At 47.6% G+C, this 15,170-nt stretch overlaps 1 protein-coding gene across 3 annotated transcripts in view; it reads left to right on the top strand.

Annotated features, from left to right (window-relative positions):
* Positions 1 to 15,170, top strand: part of ARHGEF17 (Rho guanine nucleotide exchange factor 17) — a 307,648-nt gene that overhangs the window by 144,158 nt on the left and 148,320 nt on the right. For all 3 annotated transcript variants that reach the window (XM_063951204.1, XM_063951202.1, XM_063951203.1), the window contains exon 3: positions 10,730 to 10,807. In XM_063951204.1, coding sequence (XP_063807274.1) covers positions 10,730 to 10,807 — 78 coding nt within the window. The remainder of the gene's footprint in view (positions 1 to 10,729; positions 10,808 to 15,170) is intronic.

Here is a 15,170-nt window from a genome sequence, read left to right as displayed (position 1 = left end):
AATTGCACCTATCTAATGTTGGGGGTAAGCCATGATACCATACAATTGCTGGCGCTACGTGTTGCTGTACACACACGGTGGTGGTCGCGTCAACCACACAGCTTTCCCGCCTGCCGTCACTGCGAGGAGCACTGCACATGTCACCGAGGAGGAAGACAGGAGTCGGTTACTAGTCCGTAGATAAATCGCATTTCTGTCAGAATTGGCTATGCCCACACAAGATGGCCGCCGCTGCTGTGAGGAGGTGAAGATACCTTAATATCAGTTACCTGGGCTCCGTGTTTGTCATCACAAAGCAGAGCAGATTGCGCACCCGACAAGTGTATTAAATCTAGTATTCTCACTCTGTTTGGGCCACTTCTGGGTGTTGCATGAAGCACGCACGCTTGGAACCTAATGTGCAGTCTGTGCTGTGCGTCGGCTCCCCTCATCCCCCCTCCTCTGGGTGATGCTGCCCTGTGTCTAATCCAGCCGTCATCTGCAGCATTAGTAACAAACTGACTGAAGATCCATCTGTAATTAACACATGCTTGGCAGAGCGGCCTGGCAGACTCGCCGTGCAGTGGCGCTCGTTATCTGGGCACCGCAAAGACACGGAAGGGTAGATCAACAGTTGACTCTCTCTTGTGTATTTGCAACTTGAGAGCTGTTCGGGATTTAACATCTAGGACGCCGGTGGGAGTGCTGGGACGGGGTTGCGGCTGGGTGTCTGGGGCTTATTCGCTTTTAATGTATGGAATAAATGCACGGAAAGCACATAGGAAGTAGGCGCTGTAAGAGCTCCCGCCACTGCAAAACTAGACGTCCCCTGTTCCTCAAGTGTTAATGCAGGATATTTATATCTTTATACGCGGTAGTTTTCATGCGTATTTACTCATTTCTCCGGCTCATATGTGTGACTGGGCCCTTCAGCACTTCGATCACCTTCAGAAATGTCATTATTTTCTGATTTGTTCCACCTCAATATTCCATTTCACTCCTGAGAGAGAATAGCGTGCGTTTCACATGGCGCATCTAAAGCGTCTCAGGTGGAGGGCAGAGTGCCTGCTCGGTGCCACGTAATTCCTGAGGCCGCCTGTCAGATGCAAGGACGTAGCGATGTTCTGCAGAATCTGTGGGGGAATCCTTTCTGTCGCCGCGGTTTCTGGCTTTGTCTTGTTTCTTGACCTCCCAAACAGTTCACCCCGTGGGTTTATAAATCATCCTGAAAGTGAATTTGTTCGAACTGTTCTTAATGTTATCAAAGTATATATCCCCGTTCCATATATAGGGGTCTATTCATGAAGCAGTGAAAAGTGTGGAGAAGTGATCCTGTGGAGAAGTTGCCCATGGCAACCAATCAACTGCTTCGTACAACTGTATTGCATGCAAATTAGAAATGTTACTTCAATGCTGATTGGTTGCCAAGGGCAACTTCTCCACTGGCTCACTTCTCCACACTTTTCACTGGTTCATGAATAGACCCCATAGAATGCAGCCTCATACAGGCACTGCGTAGGGTCCTGTTCCCCTGGCCACGCTTGAAAACACTGCACAGCAATGAGTATGTTGCAGCCCGCAAGACGGGACTGTCCTGCTAAATTGGGGACAGTTGCAGGTAGGGTTACAGAAGCTGCCTATCTATTAATGCTACTGTATGTAGGCTTTCCTGGATTTACCATGTTACTGGGTTTCCCGTATAGGCCATGAGATATCACAGGAAGGATAGCAATGAGGATCTACCCCTCCCTGGCATCGCTTCCTCCTGGGCTGCTATTGGCAGCACAACAGGTGGCATCCAGTGTTCCGAGTTCTACGCTGCTATATGTAAGCTCTCCTTTCTGTTCTCTCGTGTGCTTATAGCTCTGCTCAGTCTGAGGCCGGGCTTTTACCCATTATAAATATCAGTGGCGTGCGGTGAGGTCAGTGGCTGGTGAGGCACTGCAGTCATAATGTCCCCTGAATCCTGCCGATGACCCCTACCACCGCCGAGCCAATGCCTGCTACTGCCTCTGAGCCGGTACCCGCTGCCACCGCCAAAGGCTTACAAACTTGCCCACAATCAACTGACTCAGCCCTCCGCCACTAATTTCTATCTCAGTCCGATGCCGCCAATGCCCGCTGCCTGCTCATCATACTTGTAGTGTAGTGTACATTTTTATAGTGTACATTTTTATAGAAAAAATAAATAAAATTAGTATTTGGGACTGGGAAGGGAGTGGGAGGAGGACATGAATGCAATTTTGTTGTCCAGGGCTTCCATTAACTTAATGGAGAAATGTCTGAATGGGTTAAAAAAAAAATGCGTGGGGTCCCCCCTCCTAATTATAACCAGCCTCGGGCTCTTTGAGCCAGTCCTGGTTGTTTAAATACTGGGAAAAAAATTGGACAGGGGTTCCCCGTATTTAGACAATTAGCACCGGGCTTTTAGTCCGGTCCTGGTTCCAAAAATACGGGGGACAAAAGATGTAGGGGTCCCCCGTATTTTTAAAACCAGCACCGGGCTCCACTAGCCAGGGACATAATGCCACAGCCGGGGGACACATTTATGTAGGTCCCTGCGGCCGTGGCATTACCCCCCCCCCCCCAACTAGTCACCTCTGGCCGGGGTTCCCTGGAGGAGTGGGGACCCCTTAAATCAAGGGGTCCCCCCCCTCCAGGCACCCAAGGGCCAGTGGTGAAGCCCGAGGCTGTCCCCAGCACCCCTGGGCGGTGGGTGCCAGGCTGATAGCCATGTGTGTAAAAAAAGAATATTGTTTTTTGTTGTGGAACTACAAGGCCCAGCAAGCCTCCCCCGCTTGCTGGTACTTGGAGAACCTCAAGTACCAGCAGGCGGGGAAATAACGGGCTCGCTGGTACCTGTATTTCTACAACAACAAAAAATACCCAAATAAAAACACAAACACACACACCGTGACAGTAAAATTTTATTAATACACACTTACACTCACACATACTTACCTACATCCCACGCCGGTCACGTCCACTTGTCCAGTAGAATCCAATAGGTGGTTCCTGTAAAAATGAGAGAGATTACTTACCTACATCCCACGCCGGTCACGTCCACTTGTCCAGTAGAATCCAAAGGGGTACCTGTTAAAATGAGCATTATGCTTACATATGATCCACAGGAGGAGGAGGGAGAGAGAGAGAGAGAGAGAGAGAGAGAAGGGAAAAAAAAAAAAAAAACACGAACACACACAACACACAGAACTAACCTGCTGCTGCTGGAGCCGGCGGAGGAGGACAGCCGCACAAGCCGCTGCTGGCTGTCAGGTGATCGGGAGCCGGGAGGACGGAGCCAGAGGGAGAGGACGGGGGGGAGAGCTGCACACTCCTCAGGACCGCCGCCGCCGCTGGCAAGGTGAGCGGGAGCCGGAGGACGGGAAGGGGGGAAGCCGCAGACACACTGGCCACCGCTACTCCCGCCTATCATTCACGCCGGGACCCGCCGCCTGCAGCGCCGCATGTGGGTGATTGGACAAGCGGATCCAGCCCTGGATCCGCTGTCCAATCACAGGTGCCTCGCTGACATGGGGGTGGTGTCCCTGTCAGCGAGGCACTTGGAACAGTGCCGCTTTCCCCATGTGTTTTCATGGGCTTTTACAGCCCAGTGCTAGGCTCCGCCCTCCGCACTGTCCCATTCCCATTATCCACGGGAGGCACCTGCTGTCAGTGCCTCCCAAACTGCTTTAAAGCAGTAAAATGAGTAGGATTCAATAAAGAAGATACTTATGACACAGAATATGTGTCATAATTATCTTCTTTTTATTATTTCAATAATTAATCACAGGGGAGGCACTGCCTCCCCTGACTGCACGTCCCTGATAAATATATCTGACCTACATGGGCGATAATTATGTCACAGATCTGTAACCAGAAGTTTGTGTGCCCCATAGCAACATTTTGAAGAGGCCTCTGTCCCAATGCAGGAGAAACACCTCTCTGCTGCCGTTGTTAATTTTACGCCTCATAATAGTGCCCTAGTTAATTTTCTGAGCCATAGTAGTGCCCTAGCTTACATTATGTCACATTGTAGGGTTGCCAGTACACATTACGTTACTCAGTACCCACACATTCTGACAAATGATGCCCTGTTACAGCGCCCTCCAGTTCAGATGATGCCCCGTTACAGCGCCCTCCAGTTCAAATGATGCCCCGTTACAGCACCCTCCAGTTCAGATGATGCCCCGTTACAGCGCCCTCCACTTCAGATGATGCCCCGTTACAGCACCCTCCAGTTCAGATGATGCCCCGTTACAGCGCCCTCCAGTTCAGATGATGCCCCGTTACAGCGCCCTCCACTTCAGATGATGCCCCGTTACAGCACCCTCCAGTTCAGATGATGCCCCGTTACAGCGCCCTCCAGTTCAGATGATGCCCCGTTACAGCGCCCTCCAGTTCAGATGATGCCCCGTTACAGCGCCCTCCAGTTCAGATGATGCCCCGTTACAGCGCCCTCCAGTTCAGATGATGCCCCGTTACAGCGCCCTCCAGTTCAGATGATGCCCCGTTACAGCGCCCTCCAGTTCAGATGATGCCCCGTTACAGTGCCCTCCAGTTCAGATGATGCCCCGTTACAGTGCCCTCCAGTTCAGATGATGCCCCGTTACAGCGCCCTCCAGTTCAGATGATGCCCCGTTACAGTGCCCTCCAGTTCAGATGATGCCCCGTTACAGCGCCCTCCAGTTCAGCTGATGCCCCGTTACAGTGCCCTCCAGTTCAAATGATGCCACTTGGCAGTGCCTAGTTCAGACAGAGGCCACATGTCAGTGCCCCCTTAGCATTATATCATCCACTACACACTCTTCCCACTGAAAATGGAATGTCACCCCATTCAGGGTGAGCAGTGGGTCAGACCCAATTGCTTAGCCGGCAAATCTGAGAAATTGGTATGAAACTACAGTAAATAGCCGGGGTCTGCGTTGGTCTGAGACTTGTAGTGCGCAGCCAGCTTACCACCGAACCACGCGGCACATTTACCACGGAACGTCTTCTGTCACTGTAAGGTAGACATTGCCTGTTATGTAAGTGTTCATATGTGATGGTACCCTGACGCACTGGCAGACGTATATAACCAGCTGCCAGGCTGGCGGACTCTGCGGCTTTTTACCCCACTCTGTATTTATACTTTATATAAAAATAAAATAACTTAATCTCCGATTCCCAAATGTTTCTGCATTCTCCATCCTTACCGCGACAGATAATGGATTTACCGGAGTGGGCAATTTTCTCCGTACTGAGATGTGTCCTTGTGTCGGTAATTTAGGTATTTCTAGTGTTACTAGATCAGCGTTTCCTAGGTGATGTATTATTACTTAGCATGTTTGTCGCTGTGCGGTGAATAAAGACGATGACTGTCTAATATTAGACTATTATGATGGAACAGCGGAGATGCCTGTTTCCTGCGCAGTCTCTCATATGGTGCCCTTTACACTCACTGTAATACCACGTGGCTGTGGGACTACTAAGTCTTCTGCCTGCTTACTACCCGTGCCGGGCACACCTGTAAATGCCCCTCTCCTGCCCACTGATTGGGTTAATATGAACCACGTTTCATGTTCCAGAACTAGAATATGTCGACAAGAATCCCAACCCTGGCGCCGGAATCCCAACCGACGGGATCCACGAGCGTGGACTGGGCCACCAGGCAGGCAAGCCACAGGAAGGGGGTGAGGGGGTGTAAGTTTAGGCTGTGGGTGGAGAGTTAGGGTTAGGCTCCAGGAAAGGGAGTGTTAGGGTTAGGCGGAGGGGAGGGGGGGGGGGGGGTAAGGGTTAGTCTGCGGGGTTAAGGTGGGAAGGAGGGGTTAGGATTAGGCTGCGGGGGGGAGGGTTAGGTTTAGGCTACGGGAGGAGGTGGACATTGGGGTAAGATAAGTATACTTTCTTTACCCATGTCAGGATACTAAGCATCGGGATGCTGCGGCTGGTCTTCTGACCGCTGGCATTTCCTACCCAACGCATTGCATGGTTGTATGCACTTAAAGCAGCAATCCCGCATGGATTTTTCCCCCCTTTAAAGTTATGTATTTTTTAAGCATGCATCTGATAGTTCTTATTCTAAGCTTTCCTTCTACACATTATCTCCTTTTCAAAACTGCCCTGGAGGGAAAAGAAAATGGTTTCAAGCCATCCAGTCTGCTGTACAATCATTCTGTTATACAGGCACAGACATACAGCTTTCAGCATGTCATGTAGTGGCAGAACCGAGGAGAAGGTGGGTATGGGGAGGGGGGTGGGGGGGGCACAGTGCAGACAGAGCTCAGAGGGGTGTTCCATAGCCTCTCTGCCCACTGCATCATGGGACATGGGACTGGCTGCCATGGAAGTTACATGACCACGTGCAAATTATGCAGAAGTCTAAATCATTAATAGCAGCCTGAAGACAAAAACAAGCAAACAAGGGAAATGGTTAATATTGATTGTTCATGTAGCGCCAAACACATTACGCAGAGCTGTGCAAAGAATATGTCATCAGTCACAGTCCCTATCTCAGTGGAGCTTACAGTCTACATTCCCAATCAGGGGAAATTAATTCCAAGTGCTGCTGAAGTGTGCAACGCTACCTTACCTACGTCCTAATACTGTGTATCCTGTTCATCACTCTTGCTCCCAAATGCGCTTCTGCTAATTGAGTACTCCCCGTCCCTGAACACGCTGTCCACGTTCGCGCTCTTGTTTGCCGGTAATCTGGACATAAGATTTCTAAAAATGAAGAATCTTTGGAACAATCTTCCTTAGCAGAAACAAATTACCTGCAAACTGCACTAAGAAAAGCGTTTATATAGGCGCCAGGTCTGGCTTAGATGGCGCAGTGTATGTACCTGTTGTAGCAGCCGGATAATATAGCTGTTATTGTGCTATGATATAACGCAGCTTGATAACACGATTATAACATAGCTGAAAGGTGTATTATAATCTCCAGCACAACCTCTCTGCTGCTGCGTTTAGTATAGGAGGGGGGAAGGGGATCTCGGTGGCCATGGAATACGATTTGTTTCTGCTGATGGATAATATTAGATTGATTCTCTTATACCCCCTGTCAGCTTCCTCCTCTGTTCTGTATCATGTCACTTGGGTGAGCCGGAAAGATGGCCGACCTTGATCCTAATCTGAATTGTCAGAGTTGTAATTATGTCTATCTGATAATATATGATTTAAAGCCGCACAGTGACGGGTGAGATCATTGTCTGCTGGGAAGGCACGCTCCTGTTGTGTGTGTGTGTGTGTTTATATTGTAAGGGGCCTGTTTATTATATCTTATATCTTGTATCGTGCAGCATTGCCCATTTCTGCATAATTAAGGCATATCGCAATAACGGCTATTTAATAACAGGCTAACGCAGGAGATATCAGAGATCGTATCTCACTCGCCACAATTCTAAGTGGGGACTAGTGTTTTAATTCAAAATGTTTAATGCCAGTGGCATGCCCAGTGCTAATGCTTAACGTGTGTGTGTGTGTGTGTGTGTGTGTGTGTGTGTGTGTGTGTGTGTGTGTGTGTGTGTGTGTGTCTCTGAAAAGTGCTTTTGCATTTTCCATTTTGTACTACTATTTAGATTAATGTAATTGTAATAAGTAATAAGTAGGACTAATGCTTAACATGAACTTGTTCTTATTTTCAAAATCATCTTCTCTGAGTGTACCTTGTACGGTATTAATATGTTCAGTCTATCTACATATATTCAGATGTAATAGGAATAATAAGTTGTCAAAAATTTGTTTTATTGAAAGACGTCAAATAAATCAAATCCTAATAACATTAACAATGTTAGAAAGTATTCAAATATGGTTAATCAAAGTTTCGAATACATGATTCCATTTTTTCCCCCTTTAAAACATTAATGAAAAAAAAAAGTTTCAAAACAAAAAAGCCATTTCTTTTTTTCCCCCCCCCTAACCCTAATATGTAACTTTTCAGAGTTCGTCTCTGACCGCGATAGTTATCGTCTTGGGATTGCAATAGCGTGTCTATCGACAGCGCCGCAGGGGAGGGTTCTCCTGATCCCGCCGCAGCACAGGCTGGATGACAGGAACCGGAAGTTAACTCTTTCACCACTGTGATCAGTTATCAGCGAGATAGTCTCTTGTCTGAGGTGTGTCTGTTATGTGCACGCAGCGAGCCGTGGAACTCTGATCCAGGGACTGTTCCCGGGACTTGGAGAACCCAGGAATGAGCAGGAAATACATTTACTACTGAGGACTGTTGCTAGACATGATATAAAGGCTTACCCAGTATCTTCTGAGAACCGCTGGATGTAGTGTCATTACTAAGTCACTGAGATTGGTGTTCCCTTACGCCTCTCTCCGGTCTATCCCGGATCAGTATCTGTTCCCCATTCTATATCTTTAAACATGTCAGCGTTATATCTGTATCTCTGAACATGTAAGATGTATCGCTGGGCCTCGCCGGGCTGTGTGTCCAGCGCATCTGTAGGGCTGTGCCCTCCCTCTTCTATAAACCCCCTGCAATGACTGCATTCTCCAGAGGGGCTGTGCCACCTGGTCCACGGGTACATACTTTGCAATTTACCGTAAGTCAGGGCAAATGTGCCGACGTTTGGGGTGGAGGGACAGTCATCTCAAACCGGGACTTTTAGGAGAAGCGTTATTGCTATTTGATACCTGCTGTGTATTACTCTGAAAACTATACATAATCGATTTAAACCTTGTAATATTATTATTAATGTTATTATGAACATTTATTTATATGACACAAGGATATAGCGCAGCGTACAAAACATCGGGACATCGGTAGGGCGGCATCATTTTGATGATTTTTTCCGCCCTCGTACCATTATTTGTGATGACATCGCTCGATCGCCATTCCACGGTTTAAACCTTAGATGGAGTGTAAGGGGTCTATTCATGAAGCAGTGAAAAGAGTGGAGAAGTTGCCCATGGCAACCAATCTGCTGCTCCCTACAATTGTATAATATGCAAACTATAAATGTTACTTCAATGCTGATTGGTTGCCATGGGCAACTTCTCCACTGGCTCACTTCTCCACACTTTTCACTGCTTCATGAATAGACCTCTTAATGCACAATGGAGAGAAATAGCGCATGCAAAGTAACTCTGTACGGACCCGATGTACGCAGTGATATGATTGTAACACTGCAAGTCCCAGCATGCCCTGCCAGCACAGATCCTGAGATCGTCTCTCTCTCTCTCTCATACTATGGGCACGTTAAGTGTGTGGGTTTCTGTAATTAGGGTAGGGGGCTGCCATAGCTCTCCAGCTGCAGATTCCCGTTGTCATTGGTTACTGTGCCCCTGCCCCAGGACAAAATCAATGTAAGCAAATGAATAATATGTTTTGCGGCTGAAGCCAGCCCGTGATTCCCCCCCCCCTCCCAGGGACGCGGCTGAGCGTTTATACAGACACTTTCAGGGCAGCTCGGAAGCAATTCTCATCCTCGTATTGTTTCCTGATTTCCTTCCTGCACGTCTTACTTTAGCAGCCGGAATTCCTGAATGACCCTGTAATAAAGTAACAATGTCCGTCAGAAAGATGAATGAAGAATGCATCAGATGCTCGGCCGTCAGCATTAAGTAACTGAGGGGTAAATGTATGAAGCAGTGATAAGAGTGGAGAAGTGAGCCAGTGGAGAAGTTGCCCATGGCAACCAATCAGCTGCTCCGTACAATTGTATAGTATGCAAATTATAAATGTTACTTCAATGCTGTTTGGTTGCCATGGGCAACTTCTCGACTGGCTCACTTCTCCAATCTTATCACTGCTTCATACATTTACCCCAGAATGTTACAGTTGGTGGAATTTCAAAATTCACTGAGGACAATTTATCAAACCCCCATAATCCCCTTGATAATCCTCCTCTCCCCGATTTCTAATCATCGCATAGACATTATTTCTCCAGCTAATCCATCAGGATTATTGTGTTGGGAATGTGTCTAGGATAGCAGCCTGTCCCAGGGAAGAGTAAAGGGTGAGCTGACATCTTACACTGGGGTCTATTTACGAAGCCTTGGATGGAGATAAAGTACCAGCCAATCAGCTCCTGTCATTTTTAAAACCCAGCCTGTAACACGACAGCCCTAGTGCTGTAGTCATGGCTGAAGCTGGGATTTGGGAAACCCTTTTTAGAAAGCGTTGCGATTGCTACTGTGGTGTTTTGTATTTCCAGCCCATATTCTAATATATGTCAGGATCTGACGTCACGTGGTATTTACTAACCTGGCTGTAATTGTCCTATCAAACGTTTTCCTGCTGTGTTTAGAACAGTTCAGATTTCACCTGACGAAGCATACATTGGGGGGAAGCGTTGTATACGCTGCTGGTGTAAGGCCTGGACTGGGGATATTACCCGGGGTAAAAGCTGTTTAGGTTTCTGGTGTCCGATTTCATGGGGTATATTTACTAAAGTGCAGGTTTATAGATGTGGAGAAGTTGCCCATAACAACCAATCAGATTCTTCCTATTATCTTCTAGAAGGTTCTAGATAAATGATAAGCAGAATTTGATTGGTTGCTATGGGCAACATCTTGTAAACCTGCACTTTAGTAAATATGCCTTCATCTCCTTATTATATACTAGTGGTATATTGGTACAAATGAATCCACGAGGTGGGAATCTAGGCGCACGGCTGGTGACAGTCTGGTTTTGCACCTCCCCCGCTAATATACCTGTACATTATAATGTCTATATTTTCAATAAGGAAACCTTCACCCTGACTGACCCCACTCCCTTCCCATCATGCATCTGTCATATAATGGCTTTCTCTTGCAGGACATGAGGAAACATGTCTTCCTGACTCTCCTGGACACCGAGCAATCCTACGTGGAGTCGCTGCGCACTCTAATGGAGGTACGATAAAGCTCTGTCATTGTTCTGTATTGTGTGTGCTTACTCAGATTTGCGCTTTGTGTAAAATGTTGCATATGCTGTAAGTGGTAATGTTGTATGACCGCTGTAGCGCCCTCTGCAGGCTTGTAGTGTTATTATTTAAAAAGCGACATTGGGGGTAATTCATATCTGATCGCAGCAGCAAATTTGTTAGCTAAGAGGCAAAAATAAGAATTTACTTACCGATAATTCTATTTCTCGTAGTCCGTAGTGGATGCTGGGGACTCCGTCAGGACCATGGGGAATAGCGGGCTCCGCAGGAGACAGGGCACATCTAAAAAGCTTTTTAGGTCACATGGTGTGTACTGGCTCCTCCCCCTATGACCCTCCTCCAAGCCTCAGTTAGGTACTGTGCCCGGACGAGCGTACACAATAAGGAAGGATCTTGAATCCCGGGTAAGACTCATACCAGCCACACCAATCACACCGTACAACTTGTGATCTGAACCCAGTTAACAGTATGATAACAAAACGAAGTAGCCTCTGAAAAAATGGCTCACAACAATAGTAATAACCCGATTTTTGTAACAATAACTATGTACAAGCATTGCAGACAATCCGCACTTGGGATGGGCGCCCAGCATCCACTACGGACTACGAGAAATAGAATTATCGGTAAGTAAATTCTTATTTTCTCTAACGTCCTAGTGGATGCTGGGGACTCCGTCAGGACCATGGGGATTATACCAAAGCTCCCAAACGGGCGGGAGAGTGCGGATGACTCTGCAGCACCGAATGAGAGAACTCCAGGTCCTCTTTAGCCAGAGTATCAAATTTGTAAAATTTTACAAACGTGTTCTCCCCTGACCACGTAGCTGCTCGGCAAAGTTATAATGCCGAGACTCCTCGGGCAGCCGCCCAGGATGAGGCCACCTTCCTTGTGGAATGGGCATCTACATATTTCGGCTGTGGCAGGCCTGCCACAGAATGTGCAAGCTGAATTGTACTACAAATCTAGCGTGCAATAGACTGCTTAGAAGCAGGAGCACCCAGCTTGTTGGGTGCATACAATATAAACAGCAAGTCAGACTTTCTGACTCCAGCCGTCCTAACTATATATATATATATATATATATATATATATATATATATATATATTTTTAGGGCCCTGACAACGTCTAGTAACTTGGAGTCCTCCAAGTCCCCAGTAGCCGCAGGCACCACAATAGGTTGTTTCAGGTGACAACGCTGACACCCCTTTAGGAAGAAACTGGAGACGAGTCCCAGTTCTGCCCTGTTGAAATGGAAAATTCTAATATGGGCTTTTGTAAAACAAAACCGCCCATTCTTTTTGACAATCGCCTGGCCGAGGCCAGGACTAACAACATGGTCACTTTCCATGTGAGATATTGGTCAACAGCATGGTCACTTTCCATGTGAGATATTTCAAATCCACAGATTTGAGCGGTTCAAACCAATATGATTTTAAGGAATCCCAACACTATGTTGAGATCTCACGGTGCCCCTAGAGGCACAAAAGAACTGTATATGGAATACACCCTTTACAATCTGGACTTCAGGAACTGAAGTCAATTTTTTCTGGAAGAAAATCTACAGGGCCGAAATTTAAATCTTAATGAACCCCAATTTGAGACTCAAAACACTCCTGTTTTCAGGAAGTGCAGAATCGACCTAGTTGAATTTCCTTCGTGGAGCCTTCCTGGCCTTACCCACGCAACATATTTTCACCACCTGTGGTGATGACGTTGTGCGGTCACCTCCTTCCTGGCTTTGACCAAGGTAGGTATGACCTCTTATGGAATGCCTTTTTCCCTTCAGAATCCGGTATTCAACCGCCATGCCGTCAAACGCAGCCGCGGTAATTCTTGGAAAAGACATGGTACTTGCTGAAGCAAGTCCCTTCTTAGCTCCCCAGGCCCTTAGTCCTCTGTGAGCATCTCTTGAAGCTCCGGGTACCAAGTCCCTCTTGGCCCATCCGGAGCCACTAGTATAGTTCATACTCCTCTATGTCTTATAATTCTCAATACCTTGGTTATGAGAAACAGAGGAGGGAACCCATACACTGACTGGTACACCCACGGTGTTACCAGAACATCCACAGCTATCGCCTGAAGGTCTCATGACCTGGCGGAATACCTGTCCCGTTTTTTGGGCGGGACGCTATCATGTCCACCTTTGGTCTTTGCCAACGGTCCACAATCATGCTGAAAAACTTCCCTATGAAGTTTCCACTCTCCCGGGTGGAGGTCATGCCTGCTGAGGAAGTCTGCTTCCCAGTCGTCCACTCCCGGAAAGAACACTGCTGACAGTGCTATCACATGATTTTCCGCCTAGCGAAAAATCCTTGCAGTTTTGTCACTGCCCTCCTGCTTCTTGTGCCGCCCTTTCTGTTTACGTGGGCGACTGCCGTGATGTTATCCCACTGGATCAATACCGGCTGACCTTGAAGCAGAGGTCTTGCTAAGTTTAGAGCCTTATAAATTTGCTCTAAGCTTATTTATGCAGAGAGAATTCTCCAGACTTAATCACACTTCCCTGGAAATTTTTTCCCTGTGTGACTGTTCTCCAGCCTCTCAGGCTGGCCTCCGTGGTCACCGGCATCCAATCCTGAATGCCAAATCTGCGGCCCTCTAGAAGATGAGCACTCTGTAATCACCACAGGAGAGACACCCTTGTCCTTGGATATAGGGTTATCCGCTGATGCATCTGAGGATGCGATCCGGACCATTTGTCCAGCAGATCCCACCGAAGAGTTCTTGCGGGAAATCTCTCGAATGGAATTGCTTCGTAATAAGCCACCATTTTTACCAGGACTCTTGTGCAATGATGCACTGACACTTTTCCTGGTTTTAGGAGGATCCCGATTAGCTCGGAGAACTCCCTGGCTTTCTCCACTGGGAGAAACACGTTTTTCTGGACTGTGTCCAGAATCATCCCTATGAACAGTAGACGTGTCATCGGAAAAAGCTGCGATTTTGGAATATTTAGAATCCACTCGTGCTGACGTAGAACTACTTAAGATAGTGCTACTCCCACCTCCAACTGTTCTCTGGACCTTGCCCTTATCAGGAAAGCGTCCATGTTTCCTTTTAAGAAAAATCATCATTCCGGCCATTACCTTGGTAAAGACCCGGGGCGCCGTGGACAACCCAAACGGCAGCGTCTGAACTGATAGTGACAGTTCTGTACCAGGAACCTGAAGTACCCTTGGTGAGAAGGGCAAATTTGGACCTGTAGGTAAGCGTCCCTGATATCCAGTGACACCATATCGTCCCCTTCTTCCTGGTTCGCTATCACTGCTCTGAGTGACTCCATCTTGATTTGAACGCTTGTATGTAAGTGTTCAAATATTTCAGATCTCACCGAGCCGGTTGGCTTCAGTACCACAATATAGTGTGGGATACTACCCCCTTCCATGTTGTAAGAGGGGTACTTTGATTATCACCTGCTGGGAATACAGCCTGTGAATTGTGTGAGGGGGAGATGTCTCGAATTTCCAATGTACACCTGGGATACTACATGTAGGATCCCGGAGTTCCCTTGCGAGTGAGCCCCCTGCGTACTGAAACTCTTGAGATGACCCCCTACCGCACCTGAGTCCGCTTGTACGGCCCCAGCGTTATGCTGCGGACTTGGCAGAAGCTGTGAGGGGCTTCTGTTCCTGGGAATGGGCTGCTTGCTGCAGTCTTCTTCCCTTTCCTCTACCCCTGGGCAGATATGACTGGCCTTTGCCCGCCTGCCCCTATGGGGACGAAAGGACTGAGACTGAAAAGACTGTGTCCTTTTTTGCCGATATGTGATTCGGGGTAACAAAAAGTGGATTTTTCAGCTGTTGCCATGGCCACCAGGTCCGATGGACCGCCCCTTTATACGGCAATACTTCCACATGCCGTCTGGAATCTGCCTCACCTGACCACTGTCGTGTCTTCGTCTGGCAGATATGTAAATCACATTTACTCTTGATGCCAGAATGCAAATATCCCTCTGCGCATCACGCATATATAGAAATGCATCCTTAAAATGCTCTATAGTCAATAAAATCTTGTCCCTGTCAAGGGTATCAAAATTTTCAGTCAGGAAATCCGACCAAGCCCCCTCAGCGCTGCACATCCAGGCTGAGGCGATTGCTGGTCGTAGTATAACACCAGTATGTGTGTATATACTGTCATGATATTTTTCAGCTTCCTATCAGCTGGCTTCTTGAGGGCGGCCGTATCTAGAGACGGTAACGCCATGTTTTTATAAGCGTGTGAGCGCCTTATCCACCCTAAGGTGTGTTTCCCAACTCGCCCTTACTTCTGGCGGGAAAGGGTATACCGCCCATAACTTTCTATCGGAGGAACCCCACGTATCATCACACACT

Source organism: Pseudophryne corroboree, chromosome 2 (genome assembly GCF_028390025.1).
Source record: "Pseudophryne corroboree isolate aPseCor3 chromosome 2, aPseCor3.hap2, whole genome shotgun sequence".
In the NCBI taxonomy this organism is placed as follows: Eukaryota; Metazoa; Chordata; class Amphibia; order Anura; family Myobatrachidae; genus Pseudophryne; species Pseudophryne corroboree.
Note: the sequence above shows the minus strand (reverse complement) of the source record. Positions and strands in the feature narration are given on the sequence as shown.